Genomic DNA, 26,662 nt, shown 5'->3' on the forward strand with positions numbered 1-26,662 from the left:
GCCATACAGCTTTTTGTGTATGTTTCACAGTGAAAACTGGAAGTTTTGTGTAGTTCTGCTTTGTGCAACCTCACACCACCCTAAAAATGCAGTCTACAACTCAACTGCCCCTGTCTTGGGGGTGAGGGGATAATAAGGGTTTGGTAGTTACTACCTCCATTATGTTTATCTTTTCTTGATGTTTATAGTTATAGGTGTTGCTGTTGTCTATATTGATTAATACAATGTATGTTATTGTTATTCATAAAGTCTTAAATATTCAAGTAGGTGATGGGACCCTTTGTGTCACTGGACACATATAGATGGTCCACCTCTCCTGATGGTCTGTGGCTCATGGACTCCAGTGGACATGAAAGGTCTTACCAGTTGAATTACTAGATTCGCTTTTCTAATTGAGGTTCTGCTTTTAAAAATAATTCCTTCTGGTTGTGTTTTGATTTTGTTATTTTGGTTTGTTTTTTCTTTGGTTCTAATTCAGGGTCCTTATGTCTCTGCTTGAGAAAGCACATAAGATGGTGTCAGCTTTAAAGTTCTGTTTAAATCCAGCCAAGGTCAACCAGGATGAAGAAGCACCAGCTAAATGATTTCTTGGTTTGGAGTTGCTGTAAGACTCCAGGTATGTTAATGTGTGTTAATTTAAACTTCTTATCACCACACTAGCAAAACTGTTCACACATTTTCCAGATACACTACAGGATTTAGGCTGTTGTTTTAACTGCTATTGTTCAGGCTGCTAGCTATCATATTTACCACAAGCAGTTTTCATCTTGTTGGGAGCCTGGTGCTAAACTGAAAAACAACACCTATCTTAGCGATTTGTTGTCTTCTGGAAGCTGAAGCAATTACACTGTAGCGTGCAGACAAGCTTCTGTACACTGTGTGTAAATTTTTGGCTGTGGTTCTGATAGATAAAACTGGTTTTAGTGAACCATGTGCCTGATCAGAAATGTGGGACTCTGTGACATAAAAGCATTGCACTCAGTCTTTCTGTAATCTTCTTTTTTCTTAAAAAAAAATTAAACATAACCAATTAACCAAGATGTAGGTGATCATGGTATTCATGCCTGATCAGTTCTGAATTTATCCTACAAGATAGCCTAATAGTGGATCCACAACCTCAGTTTATGATTTTTCGTCAATTACTCTATCAGAGATGGGTTTGTCTTTCCTGTAGAAGTTTTAGCTGCTCAGAAGACCACAACATTTTTGCAGTCATAGTGGTACCAGTCTGGGAAAATTCTCTAGGCAAGCAAGAGCAAAAGAGAGAGGCCCTTCTTCTTCCCAGTCCAAAAGGAATAGCTTTCTTAATGTGTGACCAAATTTTCCTCATTTCATGTGGCTTGGTGGTAGGTTAGCTTTGCTGTGCCAGCTATCTGCTGCTGAAAAACACAGTCCCACTTCTTTCTCTGTGCCATAGTTTTCTGCTCCTTTTCTTGCACCCGGAGCAGTGCTTGTCTGACCTGTCAGTCAGCAAGTTGAGAGAGTGCCAAAACAGAAGAAAATTTGTTATGTTATTCTCATTCCTTGATCCAGTCTCGGGGTAGAGGTCAGGAAACTTGTATCGTGAGCAGCAGATTCAACAGTTCTCCATGAGATTATGTTCAGCAGTAAATTAAGATTGAACCTTGAATGTCTGACTTTTAAATTGCTTTAGTCTCACTTGTATTTTTAGATACAGTTATTAACCTGCTTTAAAAAGGAAACTTAGGCCACAAGTCATAGACTTTGATTTAGAGATTGATTTGCTTTGAAAAAACATCCTAAGGTCTGTCCGCAACTTAAACCAAATTTGAGGTTGCAAAAAAACTTTGGTTACGCTTGTATTTGTTCAATTTTTCACTCTCTTCTCCACTTCCTTCTTTTGCTGGAATACTTCCAGCCCCATCAGAGCCTGGAAGTACCAGAAATAAAACAGGGGCACCCATTTTTGCAAAGCATGGGTCATCTTGTGCTGAAGGTTCTGGGCTGAGATTTAGGAGATCTAATTTTCTGCTTTGCCACTTGTTTGCAGTTTATCATTGGGTAAGTTATTTAGTAAAATTAGTCTACACTTCAGAGTCCCATCTGTGAAACAGGCGATATCTCCTTACCTAAAAGCACAGCGAGTTAATCTGTGGTTCTGTGATGCTCGTATAATGTGGTGATTTGCAAGCACAGAGAGGCTTTTTTAGAACAACAAAATGCTGACGTGTTTAAGGAAACACAACATTTGTTTTGGTTTCCCAGATAATTGGTTTAGCTTGCTTTAACCTGCTAGAGAACAGGCTGTTTGTTTGTGGGTTTTTTTGGGGTGGGGGATAACATGCATTATCCCAATCCTAAGCAGCTCTCTGTCTGTTGTGGCAGTGTTGCTCCCAGTCAGCTAACCTAGAGTGGGATATGCTAGACAGCCCATCTTCAGTGGGAGTCTTATAAGAAGTTACTGAAGATGTACTATTTTCAGTGAGATTTCATAAAATGTTAAGACCTAAAGGTCAGTGAATCTTGAGGAACAAGCTAGTCATGCTTTTTGCCAGCAGTGTTACTTACTGGGCAGTGCATGTACATACATATGTCTGGCACTCTATTTGAGCAGGGAAAGAAAAATTTGACCCTAAGCTCGGAGTTCCTGGCTCTACAGGTCAACTTAGCACCTCACATACTCTGCTTCTGATGACTCACACTGATTCTTCTGCATGTACAGAACTGTATTCCCAGATGCACAGAGGATGGTGCATTTGAAAGATGGAACATAGATGACTTTATCTGAAGAGTAGCCACAGATCTAATCAGACTTGGCTCCAGCTAATGATCTGAAGACTCTGCTTGCTAGGCTGGGGAATGGTGAATCAATTCACTTGCCAGTTTTAATGAAGGATTTTTGCTTTCTAGATACTTTATTTACAAAAATTAGTAGAAATAAGTGTAGCACAGCCAGGTGTTGATGAGGATTCTTCAATGCCACACGAATCTTCAGCTATAACATTAAGACCACATCAAGTCCTCTGCTTCTTCATCAGTCAAAAGACATTGTATATAATTGACACAAAACTTTCAAAACCATGTAAGCTGTTATTGGGCATGACTGGATATGTTATGTCATTTATGCAGAGTTTTCTGAACAGTTGTGTTGGATTAACAAAGTAGTGGATGAGGTTCTAAATTCAGATTCAATATTGAATATAAATTGGCTTTAAGGAATTCAAAATTAGTTGCAGAGTTTTAAAGAGCTTGACAGCAGTCTTTATCAGAGTAAGTTCACGTCTTTTAAGTTCTTACCTGGTGACTCGTGTATTTAATTTAGATAGGCCAGTTCTGTTTTAAAGGACAGATAGAAAGGAGAATACCTATGTCTCTATGGTTGTGTGGAAACTGATTTATTAAAATGTGGGGGGTTATGCTAAATAAGAGTTTCTGTGGGTAACATACAGATGTTCTTCACACCAATCATTGTTTCAAAATCTTCTTGTAAAGTTGTCTTGAGGGACTAGGAGTGCATGTTGGTTTATTTTTGAGGATTTTTCTCATATTGGAGTAGATTTCTCTATATGCAGTTTGTGAGCAGGGTGCTCCTGAGTCTATAAAAGCCAGAACACTGCTAAACACTCTTTCTTTAGAGCCTATCTAGACTTCTGGAAATTGAGAGTGTCTAGTGATCTCTTGCTTCTGAGCACTTTAAGAACTAGGGACTGAGTGTATGGGTATAGGCCTTGGTTAACCACATAAATGCCATAGGGAGAGACAACTCATGATCTTCAACTCTGAATTCTAGTCAATGAGTGATTGACTCTTAGATTAACCAGCAAGTGCAATGAGGAATATCTGATCAGTTCTGCTGTACTGTGCCATTAGCAGAAGGTAAATATAAGTGCACCAGCTGGAATGATGTAAATGTCTTTTGCTATACTTCATTATAGTCAGTGTAGACTTCTTTTTTTCCCTCCAGCTATGAGATACCAGCTGTTACCCCTTGCACAACTGTGCTCAAGTATGACATCAAAATAATCTAATTTAAATATGTCCATGGGTTACCTGCAAGAGACTTAAGCAGAGTGGAATAGTTCTGGTCTTTTAGAAAAGACATCACCTTTATGTACATGCTCTAGCCTGTTTGCTAAACTCCACTGACCTCTAACCTGTAGAGAGATGAACATCTTCAGTTTTAATGACTGGTGCTTTAATATGTTTGAAAGCATATATAAACTTTCATTTTTTGAGTTTGTTATTCAGGTTTTCATACGTTGCTCTAGATAGGGGAGGAAGAATAATAAAAGCTCCATCTGCAGAAAAAAATGATTTAATGAATCTTGAAAAGCGTGGGATCTGTTGATATGACTCCATTGTTGCATGAATTGTTGCTAGGACATCAGGCATCACAAAACTAGGTAGAACAACTTCTAATTTTTTTAGGAATTGTTGTACAAAAAATCCAATTAAAATAGGTGAAGAATGGTATTTGATACCAGTTGTATTATTAATGCAACCCGAATGTTTTATCTAGAAATTATTTCTGTATTTGAAGGAAGAGCAACAGTAATTCACTGATTTTCAGAAATGTTGCTACCTTGTTTTGGCAGAAAAATCATTGTTACAGTCTAATATAATTGGGGTTCTTGCAAGGGGGCACAGAAGAAGAGGAGAAAGATGACATTTCTGCTTTCCTAACCCAGCATTTCTGAATTTGATGAAGTGCTTCCATATTGCCCTCCTAAGACATTTAAAAACTAGCATTAACAAGAATTAACTGGAACAGACCAGTGGCCTAGAAATATGAATTCCAATGTCTCAAAACCTGTAAGTTAGAATAAGTGAGAACTGGGTGAGAACATTTTTCAACAAGAGCGACAGAGGATGAAAATGTTTCTTTGTATTTGGTGCCCTAATAACACTGATGAATTTGCATGTTAACTTTTGGAAACATCAGATGCGAGAAAGCACACTTACAAGGAACCAAGAAGTCATTTGTCGTCTTCCTGGCAGTCACATAACATCAGAGGGTGTTACGTCATTGTTCCACATGATAGAAATCAGAAGTAACCAGAAGTTAATATTTTCATTTGGAAAAAACAAGAATTTGTTCTTACATGCAAAATGTAAACTTCTAGGAAGAGACTCGGCAGGATCTCTCTGTTGCTGAGTCCTTCATCCTTGGAAAATCACACAATTCCCAATCCATCCCCAAGGCACTCTCTGCTCTGTTTGCAGTGATGTCATGGGTACCACCTTGGAGGTTTGGCTTCTCCACCAAATGAGGAGGGGGCTTTGCTTTCACTGCTGCTTCCCTTTCCTATGCCTGCCTCACAGGCACGCCTCACTAGTGAAGGGGGAGGATTTTGGGGCAAATCTTGTCCCCCCCGCCCCGCCCCTTGCATGGCTGGACTCTGCAATGCTTTTGAGGGAGGAAAGCTGGGATACTTTTTGCTGGGACCATGGGGAAGTTCTTGACCCAGTAGGATATTTAGGGCCAGGGTCTGTGAGGGTGCATCCTCAGTGAATCCTACACACTTCACCCATCAGGAAATGCTGCCTGTTGGTGGATTTCTGGCTTTCTGACCCTTTGAAAATTTGTACTTGCGGTCACACTGCTATTCCAGGTGCGAGGTGGATCACAGAGCCCATGGGCTCCCTGGCTGTGTTGACATGGATGAACATCAAGACAGAGCTCAGGTCTGTGATGTCTGTTTTGTTTCATTGGCAGTTGTCACCTTTAACAACCAGCTTCCCTCATTGAATTGCCGGGGCATGGCAGAAGCTGGCACTTGGCTCCCAGCAGTCAGAAAGAATGAGGCCATAGTGTTATACAGCAGGAGATGGTCTAGGTGTGTGGATGGGAGCCGTGCTGTGCCATTTCCCACAGGGCCACAGAAAAGGTCCCAACCGCCATCAGTTTCCTAGAGCAGCCTCTGATGCCTTACAACAATAGAAGTCAGCTGTACCCCAACAGTGAAGGAAGCCACAGATGCAAAAACAGGGTTCCATAATTCACGGTGTTGAACCATAATTCACAAATGTTAGACCAGCAGCATGTGTATCTCCCCCTTAAACCTGTACCTACCTAAATGGAAAGCTGAATGCGCAGGTATGCTATGTTCATCCTTCAAACAGTGCTGCAATGACCCCTGTAGCTAAGGAAGGAGAATTGAAAGGCTCTGTAAAAACTACTCCGGAGACTGTCTCAAAGATGTTGACTCCCTATGGCACAGAGCTTTAAAAAACTCTAATGATAAGCAGCTCTGTGTTGTACTCAGCTATTTAAAATGATCTTAAAATGCTTGCTATCTTGCAGACAGTAGGAATGACAAAGTAAACAGGCAAGGAACCTGGGTCCCTTATTTTTCTGGAAGTTTTGCAATTGCTTGACTCTGACAAAGTAAATCTGTATATGAATCATGAGCTTGCTTTAACTGTGCTTGAAAGGGCTCATCCTAAAACTGAGAGGAAATCCTGTTTCTAGCTCTCTGTTAAGGTTTGCTGTGCATCAGTTCAGTTGCAAAGAAACCTATGGAGTTTATGAAACTTATTTTTAAGAAAACAATGTTTAAATTACTTTCTTAAATGCTAAACTGGCTGAATTTTAACTGTCTGCTTAGTGTACTTAGTGGCCAAGTGATGTTTTTCCTTTTTTTTTTTTTAATAATTCCATTGATGCTGAACTTTTTAAAGCAGTATTGGTTAATGTCTTATTTATATTAGATCATTAAGCAGTAATTTCCCTTCCTCTACCACCTCTTCACCTCATGCTTTATATTTACTGAGAACAGTAGGTAACAAGGCGAGCCTGGCATATAACCAAAAAGGGTTTTTAGCTAGTGATTCATTAGTGTGTATAAAAATAGCTAACCTTGTTTAAAGGCACATCTTACACAACCAAAAAGGGGTTCAATTACCATATCTCATTTAAAATGAAGATTAAACATCCTTACCAGGACAGTGCACTAATCCCATGAATCCTGTTTATGTCGAACTGTAGTGCTATTGGCAATAAACAGCAATTTGAGAAGTCATAATCCAAGAAAATAATTGTCAAGTGAATTTAGAGCTCCCTATAAATTAGTTCTTCATTACTTCAGCAGTAGTGTTCAACAACAGAGTTAAATATTTGTATTAGGTGCTCCTGCCTTTAACAGACTAATTAAAAAGATGGAATTCTTTGATTCTATCTCAAATCATTTTAGTTCCCATCTCTCTCGGGCAAAGTCAGCTCTATAAATTGAGCTAAATGTATTTTTTCCTGAATCGAGACTTTACAGAGTAGCAATAAATTCAAGCACTGGCAAAGTAAATGCAGCTGAAGTACCCTTAATGATGCTATTGTGTAGTTGTTATGGTTATAATCCCATTACACAAGCCTTTACCTTGAAGGCTATAAATTCTTTGAGAAATTATTCTAATGGGAAAAGGCACTACTTAAAGCATTGTGTCTAAATATGACCAAAAAGGGAATGATTTAAGTTGTTGCACAATGTGAGTTGAAGTTCAAAAGAAACAGGCTTTCCTTAAAACCAGTTTATGTTAGAACCCTAGATGATGTGCTGTGCATAAGCTGGGTTTTCAGAAACCTTTTTTAACCAACTATACCATCAGGTCTAAGAAAAACTCTTACATTTCCTGGAGCATCTTAACTTGCCCCCTTATGTGACAGAACATTGCCATGACAGAATGGTTGTAAAATTATGCTAAAATTCTCTAATTAAATTCTTTAATTAAATTAAAATTCTCTAAGGAAATGGAATTTACTTAGCCTGTTATGCTTTATGATTTAATAATCCATCTTCTTCTAAATAATTACAGTAAATGTTCTATTTCAGAAATATACTGCAACACAGTGCTGTGTTTGTAGCATCTGACTTACAAACGGAAGTCCTGGACAATATTTACAATGTGATTTGTTCAGTTGACAGCCCTGTCATTTTAGCTTTGCAACTTTATAAACCAGCTAAAACCCTTCAGTCACTTCTTGAGAATGACTTTGGACTCTAGGCCTTTAACTCAACTTGATTTTTTGTACAGTTATTTGAAAAATAAATAGTTCATCAATTAAACAATGATATAGTAGTAGTCTGGTGTACAGCTTTCCTACTACACGACCATAATCTACTATTTTAGTACACCAAGCTCCTCCACAAAATATTACTTCTTAGTTTAGTAATAGTCACCAGAAAAATTCTAAGTTTGAAATCTCTCTTTGAAAAGATCTTTTTTCCTGCAAGGATATTTGAAACCTTTCAGAATTTTCACAAGCCAAAACCAAAACTACAAGTTATACCTGACACGGTTTATGATGGGTTACATTCATTCATGTTTTCCAAAGTTTGATTTGCTAATTGAATTAGTAATAATTTATCACATAACCTGTTACAGTATGAATATCTCTAACAGTTCAATGAATCATAAAAAATAGTGGATACCATGTAAATCTTATCAGGATCAGGAAAATAATGGGACTTTTGTTTACAAGGTGTTGATTGGTTTTAGAAGCTTTGATAATGACTCCAGACAGTCAATATATACACAGAGAGACTTTTACATTGCCAGTAGGAGCCAAACTAAACTATCTAATCTTTTTAAAATGACAGACAACACAATGAACTCTGAACTTAATCCCCTCCAAACATTAAGGAGCAGTTTAGTGCTTAAAGTACTATTCAAACTCAACCCCTACATTTACAAAAAAAAAAATAAAATCATTAAACCTCAGATTTAAATACACAGGGAAATTCTGAGTTAAGGCTGGTTTTTCTTCCTGTTGTGCCTGGGCAGTGGTCTGTGATGGACTCCAGGTCTGGACGATAGCGCGTCTTGGGCAAGGAAAACACCTGTGTGCCTTTTGAAGGCAAGTCTGTAGTCAGAGCATCCAAAAAAACCCCAAAAAACCAAAAACTGAAGCCTTAATTTCTTTGTGTCTCTGTTGAGCAAGTTTTCCTCCAAGGTTTTGAAGAAGAGATGGGCAATACTGCTAAACATTGCATTTCAAGTGAACGCTGCTGTGTTCATAAGCTCTGACAATGACATGTGGCCTTTAAGAGGAAAAGGGAACTGTAAATGTAAAGCTTATATTATACAGAGAGATAGGGGAGAAGGGTGGCAATGGCTAACATAGAAGTTTCTTGTGAGACAGCATCTCCAGGTGTAAATGATCACTGATATGATTTATCACTGGAAGCATGTTTTTCCTTTACTTGAGATCTATGAAGCAAGCCAAGACTTATTTTAGAAACTGGCACCCACCACAGTTAAACATTTCTCTAATGCCTGTTAATAGAAAGAAGAGATATATATTTGTTTTTGTAACTACCCAAGGTATATAAATATAAAGATATACGAGTATATAAGATACATAGAATCACCTTTTATTTAACTTTGACAATTTTTTAAATAAATAAGAGGACATTCTGTCTGCAGGACTGTATCCTTCACTAGGAGGACAGAAAATAAAAATACCTGTAACTTATTGTTATCAGTTCTTCTGAGTGAAATAATTGTTTGATTTCTCACTTCTGTAGAATTTCTGCGCAGTGCAAATCTAAATCCTTCCAGTACTGGTGAAGGTTGAGAATTACCTTGTTTTCCATGGATTGCACCTTTATTAGTCATTCTAATGGATTACCTCCTAAATCTGCTCCCATCTAGTTACTATGCATTTAAGGACAAGAACTGTAGAAATAATGGGAAGATCTGTGTTAAAGAGCTACACAGCTGGTATCTGAGTAGAGCAGAACCTACAAGTGCCTATAAAATATACTGCAGCATCTTTTACTCTTCTGGGCTCCTTGGTACGTTCTCTCACTTGTGTCCTCTTTTCTCCTCCACGTGTTCCCAAATGCATTGTGCTTGGGCAGTCCCATCGCAGATCAAGTTATAACTAAGGGTAGTTACGGGTGTTTGAATTTTTTTGTCTATTTGTACCAGTGGTAGGAATGAAAGAGTTTAAGAAAGCCAAATGGCCCCTGCTGTCATTGTGGGCAAAGCATACTTGACATGGGCCGGTGGGCAGAGGACTTGTGGGCTCACTGCATTCACCTTTGTGGACTAGCTATAATGCAATGTATAATGCAAACCCACCAGCCCCTCTTCACCCTGTCAGAGCCATAAGGACCCTCTGGCTTGGCTCACTGTGCTGCTGTTGTAACTGTCTCGCTTCTAGTCCCAAAGTGCCACCACGGTGCACGCCCTGCTGGGTTTGAGGCTGGCATGGTGACATCTGTGTCCTGGGGTGCTGGATCTGTCCTGTTACATTGGGTCTTGTTTATGGTGATTCAGTTTCAATTTTTGAAGCATCAAGCTCCCTTATCTACCTGTAACAGCCTCCTTGTGCGATGCATGGGCCCAGAGAGGCTCAGCTGCAAGGTCGTGGGGATCCTTGTCTCCTGAATGGAAAGCAAGTACTGCTTTTGGGAGTAAATCTCAGCTATGCTATAGTGAGTGAGCTTTGTAACAAGAGGGTAGATAAGGGCACAGAAAAGAATAGTAGTTACTATAATTTAATTCCCAACTATGCAGCAATTTCACAAGGAGTACTTACCAGCTTTCCATTTTTTTAATTGATCAGACCCTTCCTGTACTTTGCCAGGCTGCATGCATATTTATAGCCATGTAACACTAAACCAGGTCTGCCTTTGTTTTCGTGATTTATGGGTTTTTTTCTTAAACAGGAAAGCTTTCATTATCAAACATTGTGAGAACAATACACTAACTAGAGGTTATTTTATATGAAAATATTGTTGATTGTTCCTCCCCTAGAAATCTCCCATGGCAGCTCACTTCCTGCCAAATGAATCAGCAAAAGCTGCTCGTGAAAGTTGTTAATATATAATACAATCATCTAGTGCCGTACTTGCTCCTTATCTATAAAGTCCTTTTGTGATCAATGATTCACATCACCTTGTGATTACAGTCTCTGAGCACAAACAGTTTCTTAATATAAATTAATGGCCTTGGAATTTCTAAATAAACATTCCCGTTTGTTTAGCATCATTTCCTATTTTCTTACCAAAACAGAGTCTTATTGTAACTGTTCAGTTTTCAGTGGAAAAAGTGTTTGCGGATTGGAATGTTCTCAAAAACCAAGTGGAACCAGAGCTATTAGTGTTGATTTACAAGGTCTAACCTGCTATGTTAATTGAAGATAGCTAGGAACTATTACCAAAAAGCAGCCAGCATGGTGTGACACTCTAAGTAATAGTTCCTGTATTCATTTACTGGAAAAAATATTTTCTCTTGAAGTATAGTACTATTTGGCAACGGTTTTTTTTGATCTTTCACAGTAATACAACCCATGTTATCTAAGCAGGAGATATTGTCAAGACACTTCCTTTAAATTTTCTTTTTGTTGTTAACACTACTAAATAGTTAGGCATGGGCTCTTTAGCAAAATTAATTCTGAAGGTTTCCTCTGGCCACGTCTGACTAGTAGGATAATTAAAATAACAACCATCAGGCAGGGGTAAGCTAATGTTAATTATCCTGTCTTGCGAACTTCAGTGGGGCACGAGTGGAGAATGTGGCAGAAGCAGAAGCCTGACCTGCAGAGAACTGGTACAAAAAGCTGTCTGATAATATTCCTTTTTTAAAGGCAGAGTTATTAGTTATTTCACTTAAGTCAGTTAGGTGGAATTCTAACTAAACTGAAATAAGAACCTGAGAGACCGAATATATCTGTGGAGACATTTAGTTTAATTAATTGTGAGCTAAAATGATCCAAGCTTATATTCAGACAAGGGATATTTTTTCCCTCAAATCATTAAAAAAATATAGGCCATGATAAAAACGATCAACATTTTGAGTGGGTTGTTCATGGCAGTTTCAATTAAAGTTGTTTAGTTTGTAGTGAGAGTGGGCTCAGAACAGGCATGGTGTCTGTCATTTGCTGTGATCCAGCTGACAGCAACTTGCCAAGCTGGGGTCACTTGGTCATTGCCAGTCAACATCCATTATGCATTCTTCCTAACCTCAAAAGCAGTTTTGATTTCTGCCTTCCTTGTACCCCAAACTAGAACAGGGAGTGGATCTCTCAGGAATGTTCTTCTGGGTTTTGTAAGGAATTGAAACACTGTGGTTGTATAAAACTAGATGTTCTTAATGTGGGGAGAAAAAAAAGCCCTTCTGGTCCAAACAATGTTCTCCAGGGAGGTGTCTGTAATGCAGCCTGACACTGCCTACAAGGAAGAAAACCCCTTAGGCTCCTGGGGCACATCCTTATCTCAGGGGTTTAATTGTTCCTTAAAAGCACTAGTAAGCAGAGAATCTTTTTTTTTTTTTTACACATTAGTATTTTATTCCGGAGAATGATGAGGAAGCTACTTTATAAGCTATTATTCAATGTTATTAAGCAGTGTCTCCTTCAAATCTGAAATTCAAATGTTGTGTTAAAATAAAGTAGAGGCACTTATTTAGTCTGATGTGTTAATTACTTTTTGCGTATACCCGGAGTTGGGGCTGGGCACTGTTCAATGGTCAGGATGTTGCAATGAAAATGAAACAGTACTTGTTCCTCAATGGTTTTGAACTTTATATAAACACATATGATAAGAGTGATTCCCCTCTTATTCTCGCTGCTGTTGGACAAAAGTGCCTCTGTTCAGCCAGAAGTCTTCAATGGCTTTATTGACTTTTACAAAGATAACATCAGCACCAGCTGAGGATCTCTCCTGATATTTTTAGGCACTTGAAAGAAGTCAATGAAATGTCAGAAGCAGTTAGTGATGCACTGGCCTCCTAATGGGAGAGATGTCTGTTGTTTTGAGCAATTTACTATACAAATAATGGTTGTAAGTGCACGCTAGAATGTTATATCCTCAGTCTTTAGGTCAAAATCGTTATAGGCACTGTCCAATTCTTAAATACAGTGTAATTAAAACAGAAAGCAATGTATTTACAGATTTTGACTAAAACTCAGGAAGTTAAACTCACTTAAACACTCTGAAAAAGACATTTCCCTGATGGTATGCAATATCTTGGCAGTATGGAGTGATCAGGAAAGTCAGCAACCTTAAAAAAGTACATTTTATCAGATGCTTGCTAAAGAGATGTTTTAGTAGTAATGCACTGTAGAGAGACAGTAGAAATTCAATTCTAGAAAAGTATTATTTTTAGTCATAGAAGTGGTCTGAGTGCTAAAGCAATTCCTAACACATTCTAATTCCTAACACATTCTCATTGGCTTAATGTGTGTATATAATATCACAGGATCACAGAATAACCAGGTTGGAAGAGACCCACCGGATCATCGAGTCCAACCGTTCCTATCAAACACTAAACCATATCCCTCAGCACCTCATCCACCCGTGCCTTAAACACCTCCAGGGAAGGTGACTCAACCACCTCCCTGGGCAGCCTGTTCCAGTGCCCAATGACCCTTTCTGTAAAGAATTTTTTCCTAACGTCTAGCCTAAACCTCCCCTGGCGGAGCTTGAGGCCATTCCCTCTTGTCCTGTCCCCTGTCACTTGGGAGAAGAGGCCAGCACCCTCCTCTCTGCAACGTCCTTTCAGGTAGTTGTAGAGAGCAATGAGGTCACCCCTCAGCCTCCTCTTCTCCAGGCTAAACAACCCCAGCTCTCTCAGCCGCTCCTCATAAGGCCTGTTCTCCAGCCCTTTCACCAGCTTTGTTGCTCTTCTCTGGACTCTCTCCAGAGCCTCAGCATCCTTCTTATGGTGAGGGGCCCAGAACTGAACACGGTATTCAAGGAGCGGTCTCACCAGTGCCGAGTACAGAGGGAGAATAACCTCCCTGGACCTGCTGGTCACGCCATTTCTGATACAAGCCAAGATGCCATTGGCCTTCTTGGCCACCATTATATGCGACAATAAATGTTACTTTTAAATAGAAATAACAGTTTTACATGCAATAACCTAAAACATACCTTTATTGCAATGAAGTGCATTTGGGACAAGTAAAAATCATACTCATTTGCAGAAAATGGCTGTGAATCATACACAGGGGCCTTCTACCTAATCTGGGAATGTTATCTTATAGTTTCTAAAGGTTAGTATTAAATTTATTAATGCGTTCAAGATGTATTTAATCTAAAAAAACCCCCAGTAATTATAAAGATCAAAGCACAAGAAGTAGGTAACCACTATACCTTTTATTAAGATTATTTTAAAACTCTGATTTCATGCACGATTTCATGGTTTCTTCTCAAAAATGAAAAATTCCGGGAATAATTTTTTTCTTTTTTTGGTATATTGAATGAAGAGGTTTACAAGGGTACCAGAGGCCACTTTTTATATAGAAAAGATTGCAGTCTTCTATGTGTTGCTGTCAGCTCATGCCAAAACTCTACTCCATTCAGCCCAGCATATGTTGTACAGAGTTTATTACTGCATAGGTTACAATGAATTTTCTGTTCCTGCATAGCTACTCTTGCTATATTTCCTTGGGCAAAGGTTCCCTATTCCTACTGGCACAGCCTTGAGCACTATACTAGTCTGAGCATCTCATTCCAAACTTACAAGGGTGTATTTGTGGAAAATTATTTTGTTATGATGAAATGGGCCAGGCTGAGCTTGGTGTAGCTATACTGCTCGTGGAGAGGTACAGGTATGTGTGTGTGTATGATTAGAGGTATTCAAGGTGCTAGAAAAAGGAGCAAGAAAAGAGTTAAGAGTTTCCGTCTTCCTCCTGGTAAATCTTCTATTCATCAAGGAACTCGGGTGGCTGTTCAGCATAGAAATTCAATAAAACACTTCAAAATGCCTCTGCACCAAGGTAAAAGATGGCAGTGGTAATTCTAGCAGCTACTTATCTGCCTGTCCCTTCCAAGAACCATTTGACAGGGATGTTGCCACCATGTTTCATCCAAAAGGCAGGCACAAATGGGTCAGGCACAAGGTAATCAGGAGCAGCAAATGTTCCCAGTTTCTAGGGAGAAAGAGCTAGTTTGAAAGAGTCTAGTCTGTGGATGAGCCCAGGAAAAAAGGCAGCATCAGAGGAGATGCCAGAGAAATGACTAATGCCATTATTGTCCTTGTGGAGGATGTAAAGAGGAGACATCCAGGCAGTGACCAATGAAGTAATTTGTTATGGATGACATTGCATGTGAAAATTATCTATAGTAATTCCATTTGAGGGTAGACATCCTCCCCCTTCCCTCTTTTCCATGAATCATTCAAAATGGTTTCCAGTCCAGCTGGGACAGAAAATTCAACAAACCTCTGATGCTGCTGCTGCTAATCTTGCACTGGTAATTTAAAAGAAAAAGCACACTGGAATCACGCACCCAGCAAAGATGACTCTACTGCAGCACATGCTACTCTTTTTGTAATTGTCATGTGAGTAAAACCTATTTTTAAAGCCTTAACGCAGGCAGGCTGGATTCAAACCAGCAGTTCTTGGCCCTCTGGTAATCCATTGTGGTTGAGGAATAGTAGGAATTAGAGAAGGAAAAGGAGAAAGGACGTGGCAAAAGTGGCTTTGCTGTAGATAAGGCCCTGTGTCCTGCTTCACAATCTTATTGATATTTGCCTTCATTTCACCTCATATTCTGTACAGAGTTGTGAACCACTTTTACACCTTTGGCAAGAAATAGGTTCTTTGGCATATTTTTTCAACGGACAATCTCAGGACAATTGGAAAGGTGTCAGCAGCTGTCTTTACAGCTCACAGGCCCTGAGGTTTCTGCCTGTCCAGGCAATGAAATACCTCCTTCAGAGAAGCAGTGAGAATTTACACACAGAAAAATATCTTCCTTTTTTATTTCATGGACTTCTAGCAGATGAATACTTTCTCATGCTTCTTGACCTGGTTGAATTGCAACTAGTACAAGTAAGATACTTCATAAATGATAATTCCAACTCTCCCTTTCAACATGGGGAGTATCATAACATAAAACCATATTAATTAAATATTTAGGACTGTCATGGCTGGTAGTCTGTCCAGCTGCAGCCTCTGAGCATGTTGTGAAGTAAAGATACACTTTTCTGCCAGAAGTTGATGAATGTATCAGCTTGCATGATGTCACAGTACTGAATTTGTCTTCTTGCAACACAACTTTATTTCCTTGGACAAGGCAGTAGACTTTGGGCACATCTAATCATCACTGGGATTATTGAGGAGGTGTGGAAGAGCAGAAGACAGAAATGGAGAGAGGGAGCACAGGCTGGACGGACAGCATGGGGAAGAAGCAGGACCTCCTGCAGCAGAAAGGGCTTTTGGCAGCTATTAGTGGACTCCTGCCCACAGATCTGAGTTCAGCTACAGATCCACCACTATACATTAGATCCTTCTCCATGTTTAAGTTTTGCACAGATTTGGCTCAGGTGTAAACCACTCCAGAAAGCCAAGCACTGGGGCCTAGTGTGATTTGATCTAACCCTGTACTGTGAACCAAGGTACCTCAACACCCACTTCCACAACTGAACAAATGTAACATCTGCCAGTTTATTTGTCAGTCATCTTTGTATTTATTTGTTTCTTTTTACATGGTTTCGCTTTGTTGTTAAACTTATTTCTTTCAAGGCAGCTGTGATACCTACAACACTTGTAAACAGATGCAGAGTACTGTTTATTTTAGCTGGTTTATACCTGAAGCATATTTCTGTGTGAGTTTTTGGGAAGAAAGGGAGAAAGAATTGTACCGAAAGTACCAAACCCTCTTAAAATTGCATAAAAGCATTCACAAAAGCACTCTCTATAAAGCTCCCATTGCGGTGTCCTATTTTTTTGCAAGCCACAGTGTTTGGTGTAGATGTCCAGAGTGTCTCTGACTTAACTGCCACAGTGGCAGCAGATGTACTTTCTTATATTACTTGAATAAGCTTAAGCTTCAGCTTATGCAGTATAATAACTTTTGCAGTTTACTTTTACAGTATCACCTCATAACTGATAAATTAATCTGGTGCCTGTTTAGATAAGAATGAGTAGTTCTGCTATCCTTTCATCTGCATTCGTGTGACATCCAGTGGCTGGATGGGTCAATCACAAGCTCCTATTCCTTGCAAAAGGTGTAAAAGTGGCTCACAACTCTGTTTACAAGACAAAAGGGGGAAATGAATTGGGTATTAATCCTAACTGACCAATTACTTAATTTTGGTTTTAAAATAAACAGTTGATTAAAGCAACTTGTCCAAAGGAACTTGTTACAGATATGTACATGTATAACTCATGCAGCCTTCAGAGCTCTTTCCCACTGCTGCTGCAACTCACCCCCTTTTTCGTTCCCGCTGGGCACAGGGTAGTGAATAAATAGTGTATTGTTCTAGATAGAAATGAATAGCTTCTGTTTTCCTGCATTTAGCTGCTGACTCCACCACATCTGTAAAGACTCTCATCAATTTTGTCAAGAACAGTACTGAGATTCGAGGGAAGTTATAATTAAAATGTTTGAAATACCAAAAATATCCAAATACAGTAAGTCTGATTATGTTGCATAACATTGAATGAGGCTTCTAAAAAGTTGTTAAAATGGGAAGACCTAGAGTCTTGTGTTTGAAACAACTGCCTGAAACCAAAATAATTGGTGGCAGTTGTGCAAAGTATTTTCTTTGCCATCATCAGGGTTGTTTAGCCTGGAGGAGGCTGAGGGGAGACCTCATTGCTCTCTATAACTACCTGAAAGGACGTTGTAGAGAGGAGGGTGCTGACCTCTTCTCCCAAGTGACAGGGGACAGGACAAGAGGGAATGGCCTCAAGCATCACCAGGGGAGATTTAGACTGGACATTAGGAAAAAATTTTTCACAGAAAGGGTCATTGGGCACTGGAACAGGCTACCCAGGGAGGTGGTTGATTCACCTTCCCTGGAGGTGTTTGAGGCACGGGTGGATGAGGTGCTAAGGGGCATGGTTTAGTGTTTGATAGGAACGGTTGGACTCGATGATCCGGTGGGTCTCTTCCAACCTGGTTATTCTATGATTCTATGATCATAATCACAATGACTTGACAGCAGTACTGCTGTCAGCATCTGTAGGAGTTTATCTATGTCCTTTCCTTCCAGTATTCCACAGGGGTAATGAATTAGTAACCAGCTGATTTACTGCACGTTCAAATAAAAATCACAGTTCTCCTAGAAGATTTTTCGCACTGTTATTATAAATAGCATCTATTAATGCTGAAAAGGAAAAACAGAAGAACATAAATGTTTCTCTGCTTTTCCAGTCTGCTTTATGAGGTCCATAACCCTGCTTAATAAATACAGCTAATTTCTTATGTACGCAGGCTTTTTACACAGCAAAATGAAAAAGACTTTTTTTAAAATAATATTTTTAATCTCATACAACTTAACAGAGAAATTGAGCATTGATATCTCTTGTCTGAGATGACCTTAAAATTGTGTTTTCAAACTGACTAGATTTCAGGCTTAACATTTATTGGTGGTGAACTATTAAAAGGATGTAGAAATATTATTTTTGCCAGTAAATTTCCTGTTAAATAAATAGGACACACACGCAAAAGGACTGTGCAGGCCTGGGTACTGCATACAAGGCAAATGTTACCAGCAGAGACAGGAAAACAGCAGCTGTGCACCATTCTTGGACACAAAGTCCTCAGGAGTCACGAGGTTAGTGCAGGATCTGTTTTTTCATGCCTGGTTTTGCTGACTACAGATTCACTTAGTCAACTATAATAATCAGAATAAAAGTCCTCTCTTGAAGTTAGACTAGTTTTATGCTAATATATGGCAAACAAAAGCAAGTTAAATCTGTCAGAATTGTATATAGAAGAAAACAAAGATCAGATATATGAAAATGCTCTTGCTGAGATCCAGTCCTTTCAGCTGCCCCTTGGAACCACCTTAAGGTATGCATTGTTTAGATAATATTATATTGTTCATGATGGATTTGCTCCATTCTATAGCTCTTTGACTCAGCCCAATATATTAGAAAATTTGCTTTCCTGACCTGAAATCTACCAGAAGATTTAGTTTAATTTCTGTGTGATTATCCCTAAATGAAAAAAATACAAACACTGAAGGCTGGCTGCTGATTCTCTGTGAAGGAAGAAATTACTCTTAAACTTGAAAACAAGCAGAAAAGTGCTTTTTTGTGTAGGAGTGTTTTTAGCTATATTTTTAAGATTGGTTATTCTTAGTTTTTTATAAATGCAACCTCTTTTTTTTGATCAGAAAGAAATGAGTACATAAGGTTTCACTCTTGATATTCCTACATATCTGACTATTTTAATACTTTTTCATTTGCAGCTTATGGCACCTTTTAATGGTAAAAGTGCAACTGAAAAAATTTCCTCTGCATATTCATGCCTAGAAAAAAGTAATACATTAAAGATTATAATGTTATGTGCCTAAGTATACTGTCAGTATCCGTAGAAGAGTTTTAAAAATAGCCTGCCTGGCACTGTAGGCATCCGATTGCAGTGACTATCAGGCTAAAAAAAGAAAATGTAATTTACCCTAAAAAACATATGTGCCAATCTACTACTTCAGTAATTTAGTGGTGGGGAAAAAAAGGGAATGTGAAAGGATTGTTACTGCATTCGAGTGATTTCTTGATGGAAATACTACTGCAGCAGTAGCCTGTAGGATTTTTCCTGTTTTCTTTCATGCACTTTGTAGGCATTTATCTATGTCTGGAACAGTCCTTGTTGATTCATCTGAATCAACACTGAATGTGATAAACCCACAAGCATCGACAAGATATGCAGAGTCTTTGGTTCATTTGCTCATTAACCAGCATCCAGGTGCAGTTGCATAAGGGCAGGAGAGATGACAAGTTTGATTACAGTAACTGGAAGGATGCCAAGCACAATTGTAACTGGCTGGTGTCTGGAATTGGATGCATTTGCAGTTCTAAACTGCTGTCAGTTCTCCACTGCAGAAGCACACATTGCCCTGGAGTTTCACACTCCAGGCCTATTTCTTTATGCTGGCTTCCCACTTTTGTGCAGTTAACTTTGCCCAGAAAGCAGGTGTATCCTGCCTCCCAAGCATGCAAAACCTGAGGAATAGCTTATCTTTGGCCACAAACCACCAAATATATAATTTAAATAGGAAATGGTCTATTCCTTCTTCATTGGAAAGGCAGTATTGCTGGACCTGTGCTGGAGGGCACTAGCAAACAGCACGCCAGTTTCTGAAGAAGTGCAGCCAGCCAGTGCATAAAAAGGTGCACTTTTGGGCTGTTCTGATTTTACTCTGATACCCAAGTCCCCATCACCTGAAGGAAGGAAGGAAGGAAACTAGTTGGTGACCTGACTTTAACGCAGAAACCCCTGCAGACTTTCTGTGTCAGGGGTCGGTGCTGCTGGCATTAGCAGTTAAAAGCAAACCAAACCACAGAAATTAATTAAAATGGACCACCCCGAGAAATTAAGCAGGACCGCACCAAAGGAAGTGGCTGGGTTTGACCCTGTGAGCCCTCAGGGCACCCCCACAGTGCAGCTGCGAGAAGGGCATGGGTCAGGGCATCCTGGGGTGCCCAGGCTTGGAGGGGATTCTGCTTGCAAGGCACCAGTGTGCTGAGCCAGGGATAGGATGAGAGGGAATGGCCTCAAGCCATACCAGGGGATATTCTGACTGGATAGTAGGAAAAATTTCTTCACTGTAAGGGTTCATAAAGTCAGAGAACCACCAGGTTGGAAAAGAACTCTGAGATCATTGAGTCCAACCATACCTATCTGCCACTAATCCATATTCTTAAGCACCTCATCTACCTGCCTTTTAAATACCTCCAGGGATGGTGACTCAACCACCTCCCTGGACAAGCCTGTTCCAGTGCTTCATAACCTTTTTGGTGAAAAATTTTTTTCCTAATGTCCGATCTGAACCTCCCCTGGTGCAACTTGAGGCCATTCCCCCTTGTCATAGAATCAGAGTAGTTTGTTTTGGAAGGGACCTTAAAGTTCTTCCAGTTCCAATCCCCCTGCCATGGACAGGAACACCTCCCACTAGATAAGGCTGCCTGTTGGATTGGTCTTCCCTGTTGGAAAACTGCCTGCGCCTTCAGCTTGAGCAGGGCCTAGGGGCAGAGAACCATGGCGTGGGGAAAGTGTGGAGAGGAGGGAGCTGGCCTCTTCTCCCAAGAGACAGGGGACAGGACAAGAGGGAATGGCCTCAAGCTCCACCAGGGGAGGTTTAGGCTTGACACCAGGAAAAAAAATTTCACGGAAAGGGTCACTGGGCAGTGGAAGAGGCTGCCCAGAGAGGTGGTTGAGACACCTTCCCTGGAGGTGTTTAAAAGACGGGTTTATGAGTTGCTGAGGGGCATGGTTTAGTGTTTTATAGGAATGGTTGGACTTGATGATCCACTGGGTCCTTTCCAACTTAGTGATTCTATGAATCGTAGAATATTTTGGGTTGGAAGGGACCTTAAAGATCATCTAGTTCAAACCCCCCTGTCACGGGCAGGGACACCTACCACTAGACCAGGCTGCCCAAGGCTCCATCCAACCTGGCCTTGAACACCTCCAGGGATGGGGCAGCCACAGCCTCCTTGGGCAACCTGTGCCCGTGCCTTACCACTCTCATGGTGAATAATTTCCTCCCTATGTCTAGTCTAAATCTGCCCCTCATCCTGGGAGAAGAGACCAATCCCACCACTCCACAACCCCCTTTTGGGCGGTGGCAGCGAACCCCGGTCTCCGCGGGGCGGGGCGGCCGCGGGCAGGTGGCGCAGGGCGGGGCGGTCCCGCGGCTCGGTCCCAGCCGGCCATCGCCTCGCCCGCCGGGCGCCGCCCCCCAAGATGGCGGAGAGCCTGCCCGAGCACGAGCGTATCTTGCAGGAGATCGAGAGCACCGACACGGCCTGCGTGGGGCCCACGCTGAGGTGAGCGGCCCCCCGAGGGGCCGGGCCGGGCCGGGCGTTGTCGCGGGGTCCGGAATCGCCGCCCCCGCCCGCGGGGAGCGTGACAGCGCCCGGCACGGGCTGAGACGTCGCGAAATGACCTTTCCCCGCCCGCCCTCCTTTCCTCCGGTTCGACGCGCTGCCGGGTGTCGTAGCCTGCGCGTCCGAGAGAAGGAGAGGCTCGGTCGTTGCTGCTGGAATAGCGTCGGCGCCTTCCGTTTGAGCAGGGCCTGGCGGGGAGAACCGCGGGTGGGGAAGGTGCTGGGGGAAGCGGATCCTTCATCCCGGGGCTGAGCTGGTGCTTCCGTGGCCACGGGATCTCAGAGTCGCCTCGCCTGGCGTAGCCTGAGGTTGTTCCCCCTTGTCGTGGAATCATAGAATAGCTTGGGTTGGAAGGGACCTTATAGATCATCCGGTTCCAACCCTCCTGCGATGGGCAGGGACACCTCCCACTAGATCAAGTTGCTCAAGGCTCCATCCAACCTGGCCCTGAACACCTCCAGAGATGGGGCAGCCACAGCTTCCCTGGGCAACCTGTGCCAGTGCCTCATAGTGAAGAGAATCCTCCTTACATCTAGTCTCAGTCTGCCCCTCTCCAGTTTATGCCCATTTCAGATGTCTGAAAGGAGTGGAAAAAGCATGGGCACCTGCCAAACCAGAGAGAGAGGATTGCGATTTAGCGCGTTATCTCTTTGGGAAGATGCAGAAAGCCTGTGTGCAGGGAACTGGAAAAGGCGGTTTGTGCGGCAGGCTGCCTCGGGGTGGTGAGCACAGCCCTGCTGGCTTCTCCTGGAGAGGGCGTGATTCCTGCTGGAGAGCGTGGGCAGGGCTGGGAGAGGGCAAGGGCAGGATATGCAGATGGCGAACCTGATGGGGGAGAACTGATGAAAGAAAAATGTACATCATATGTGAAATGGGTAATTTTGCACTTTGGGTTGAATGATTTTGTGGTTAGCTGTGTGTGTCCGCAGTGGGTCCTGTGGCGCTGAGGGCTGTGTGGGAGGTGGCAGTCTGGGCATTTGTGTGAGGCTGGGGCTCATCAGTCCTCAAAGAACCCAAATGGAGGGGTGGTCCAGACATCACGCAGCGTCTGCTTTGGGTTCAGCTTGGTCTTTGAGGCCAGCTCAGGGTGAACTGTGTTCTAATTTCGCCTTGTGTTCCTTGAACACAACCGGTGTTGTGAATACCGTGTGGTGGTGTGAAGTTGAGCATCACGAAGAGCTTCACTTGCAAGAATTTGTGAGCTCAGGTTGAGTGAAAGCAGCTGAGATGCTTTCACACTTGTGCTGTCTCTGGAGACAGCCTAACCATGTTTCAGCTAACAAGCCTGGGCAGGTTGGAGCTGATGTCTGCAAAAAATACACTAAAACAAAAAACTTAGCAACAAAATATTAAATATAATTGCAATTTTGCAACCATCTCCAGTATAGAGCTTGTATAAGAGGAACCTATGTAAGGGCATACAGAGAACCAGGCTGCACAGTGGAAGACACATGTTTGGGAACCACAGGTGTGGATGGGGGAGGGATGTAAAAGAAGGAGGGGACAATATGAATCTCTTATCCATATTATACATTTAAAACGTGTCAGAGTTTTTAGAAATATTTGATTTCTTCATTTATTTACATGTTCTTACCCTTTCTTTTTCTATTTATATCTTATCTGTCCTGCCTATCTTGTTATCTTACTGACTTTTCAGAGGGGCGTTTTGCATTGCTGACTTCAAGAAGTGCAGTGTTGGTCTGATTTAACCTATAGTGTTCATTTGCAAATCAAAGAAATTAGGCAAAGAAGGGTTACACCTGTCTGAGTGTTTTGAAAGGACTCCAGCCAACATCACAGAAATATGGTGCTACTTTATAAGAACAGAAGTTTTTAAAATGAGAACTGTAGCTATCTGTCCAGGCACATCTAGTAAAACTTCTGAATCGATATGTAAAAGGGAAAAGCCTAAAATCCCACATTTAATTTTAAAATCTATTCCACTGAACAAAAGTATGAGCGTAAAATGGGACATGATTTTCTACACAAGATATGGATTTTATTTGCTAAGCAATATAAGTCAAAGAAATGAGTTGAGTAATTCCACGTGCGGTTGCATGAGGCTACAGCATAAGGTGATCCATTGATTTCCAGTCATGGAAGCATTGATACCAATTCATGTAATGACTGAAATAACATTCATTTCATTATGTGTAATGGAACATTTTTGTAACCTATGTAATGCTGGGAGACAGTGGCATTGTGAGATGAAATGAAATACCAATCTACGTACTTAAGTAGCATAACAGAGGAAGGGGCTTAAGGTTAGCAGCTCAGATAAGTAGTATGAGGTAATATGAAATACTGAAGATTGTAGGATATGCAAGATCTGACTTATCCTTAATTGTTCATAGAGAAATCTCAGTATTTTCCTAATGCATCCATGCTTCAAAAAGGAAGTATAATTTTTTTGTGGGCCCTACATAGATTCCATGGAAACACGTTTCTGCGCTTGTTTTTCTTCAGGGTTTTGTTTGCCAGTTTCGTGCAGCTATCCCTGCCCTAGTGGGGTGCTGCTTCTGACCCCACTAGAACAGCAGCAGTGCTTGTGCTTATGATATAAAAGTTAATAGCATATTAGATCTGTAATGGTTTTGTGTGTAATTTACAGTTAAGGAGCAACATACGGAGTGATTCTGCAGGTGATTTTCTAGTGCTGAGATCCACCCATCTATAGGAATGCTCAATGCAGGCCTTTTATAGGAGGAATCAAGGTAGAGCTAATATGAGTGTTTAGGAGAGTAAGCTAGCTCATAAAGATTGCTGTCAAGAAATATCAAATACGATCTCTTCATGTTATCAAATTAATTTTCTTTTTAAATTTTAAGTGGATTAATTTACTGATTTAAAAAATGCTAGTATTTACCTTGCATCTGTAAATTTAGTGACACTTGCTGAGTCATTATAAGTGAGACTTAAATCAACTGTATAATGTGCCTTTCATTAAATAGGCAGGCTGTGTTTATGGCATGCCAGGATTAATTTTTTTTTCAGCAGACTGAAACTTCTATCAGCATCTTTCTAGCCTTGATGGCTAACTAAACAATATTAATGACAACACCTGTTAAAGGCTTGTCACTCTCACCTTTTTATATAACATGCTAATATTTTATAATTCATGTCATATACAGACTGTTGGGCTTTGCAAAACCAGAGAGAGTTGTCCGCACATTTGTCATCTTTATAAAGGAAAAAGAAAAAAGGCAATACAAAAGATAGGCAATTCCCATGTCCCTCTCCAAACAAAGTTACAAAAGTTAATACAAAAGTTACAAGGTTAATAACGAAAAACATTCAGGCCCAGTCTGAACTCCATATAAATACATATTAACAAAATGTCGAGTCAGTTTTTAAGAGTTGTCAAACTTCTTGAATACCCTGCTGAATGCTCCAATGTAACTAATAAGATAAAATCTATTCGGAATAAAACAATTGAGTTTATCTGCTGGTTAGTTAGTTTTATGTTGGTTGAAGTAGGTCAAAGTGGAGCTCGAAAGAGTAGAATTGTGTTTCTAGCAATGTCCTGATGTGTTATACTTAGGAGTCTCTTTGAGCTTGTGGTAATGTGTAATATTTAAAAGTCCTTTTTTAAAAATACAGGAATCTTAAACTACAGCTTGATGATGTGCTACGTAAGCGTATGGTAGAATTTTTCTAAACATTTCATCTCATGAGATTTGTGTCACTGAGTTTGCTGTGGTCTGTGACCCCCATTCACAGATGGTCAGGAGTACCTCCATGCCGACAAACAGTTGACTAAACAACTAATACAAAAGTCAGATAAAATAAAAAACTTATGGAGGCATCAATTATGGCAGTTTTGTAGCTAAGGTGCAGTTGATAAGGAGGTGCTGTGTCTGTGGGTGTATCTTTAAGTGGAATGTGCTCTGTGGCTTTGACTCAATTGCAGCTCAGAAACGCACCTCGAAAGTCAGTGTAAAAATGCTTTTAGCCAACTTCTCTGTTTCTCTGCTCCTGAAATCTGTCATCACCTAGCTGTCAGCTGGTAGGTGTTAGAGCATCTTCTAGTTTTCTGTAAGTTGTGCTGGCCGTGAAACTTCTTTGCAGAGTTCTTAGACGGCCTCCTGGGAAGACATCACACTGGTATGTTATCTCTGGCTACAGGCATGACACAGACAAGAGCTGTTAGATTTCTGTCTGATGCTGCAGTATGCTGCAGTGACCTTCCACTGACCTAGGGCTGCATTGCACTGGTAAAGACAACTCTGAACCACCCTGCTGCAAAGCAAAATCATTTCTGCATGTTGCGGCTTTTTCCTCATTTAGGTTGAAGAGAGTTTGGAGGTGGGATGTAGGTTTGTTGTGAGCCTCATAAATTAGTATGGGTGAAGTGTTAGAAGCAGTTGATAACTCTTCAATCCTGAACGTCTGTCCTTGTACTGCAGAAAAGCTGAACGTAAAGGCACACTTCAGTAAGGCATCATTAGAGGAATAAGCTGAGGAAGCAAAGGTAGCAATAGTGGTCCAAGGAAGACTGTTCTGTCTTTCCTGATCAAGATTTCTAAGAAAAGTCAGAGATAGAATTAAGGATTGAGAGTCTAATTCTGCTGCTTTTACTGAGTTGTGGTACACTTTGCAAGTGCAGGTGCTTTACACAGGCTGGGAGCCATAATTTGTATTTTGGCTATATACCTGTATCCATTGCGGGGCCTGTCCCCTGTATCCGTTGAGGGGGTCTGTCCAAAACCAAGTGAACAAGATGCCCAAAATATCCTTTGGAGTATGACAGCATGTTCTGAAACCTCAACGTAACTTGTTTTAACGAAAGCACATGCTACAATTATTAGCAGGCATGATTTAGTTATGTCATTCTGTATCTTTAACAGAATAGTTAGTAATCGGTAGCATAGGCAGTATGAATGACTTCTCTGGGTGTGGGAAGAGAGT

General features: G+C 40.8%; 1 protein-coding gene across 6 annotated transcripts in view; it reads left to right on the top strand.

The window, feature by feature from the left end:
* Positions 1-18,485: 18,485 nt before the first annotated feature.
* The window catches only part of EXOC6 (exocyst complex component 6), a 92,829-nt gene continuing 84,652 nt past the window's right edge, over positions 18,486-26,662 (top strand). For 2 of the 6 annotated variants that reach the window (XR_011338001.1, XM_069864188.1), the window contains exon 1: positions 18,487-18,713. Coding sequence is in view for 5 of the 6 variants with exons in the window: in XM_069864188.1 (XP_069720289.1) it covers positions 18,592-18,713 (122 nt within the window). In the remaining variant the exon portion in view is untranslated. Of the gene's footprint in view, positions 18,714-21,601; positions 21,695-26,662 lie in introns of those variants that run through there. The other 4 variants (XM_069864190.1, XM_069864191.1, XM_069864193.1 and 1 more) reach the window with 3 other exon arrangements.

This window comes from Phaenicophaeus curvirostris, chromosome 9 (assembly GCF_032191515.1).
Source record: "Phaenicophaeus curvirostris isolate KB17595 chromosome 9, BPBGC_Pcur_1.0, whole genome shotgun sequence".
Classification (NCBI taxonomy): Eukaryota; Metazoa; Chordata; class Aves; order Cuculiformes; family Cuculidae; genus Phaenicophaeus; species Phaenicophaeus curvirostris.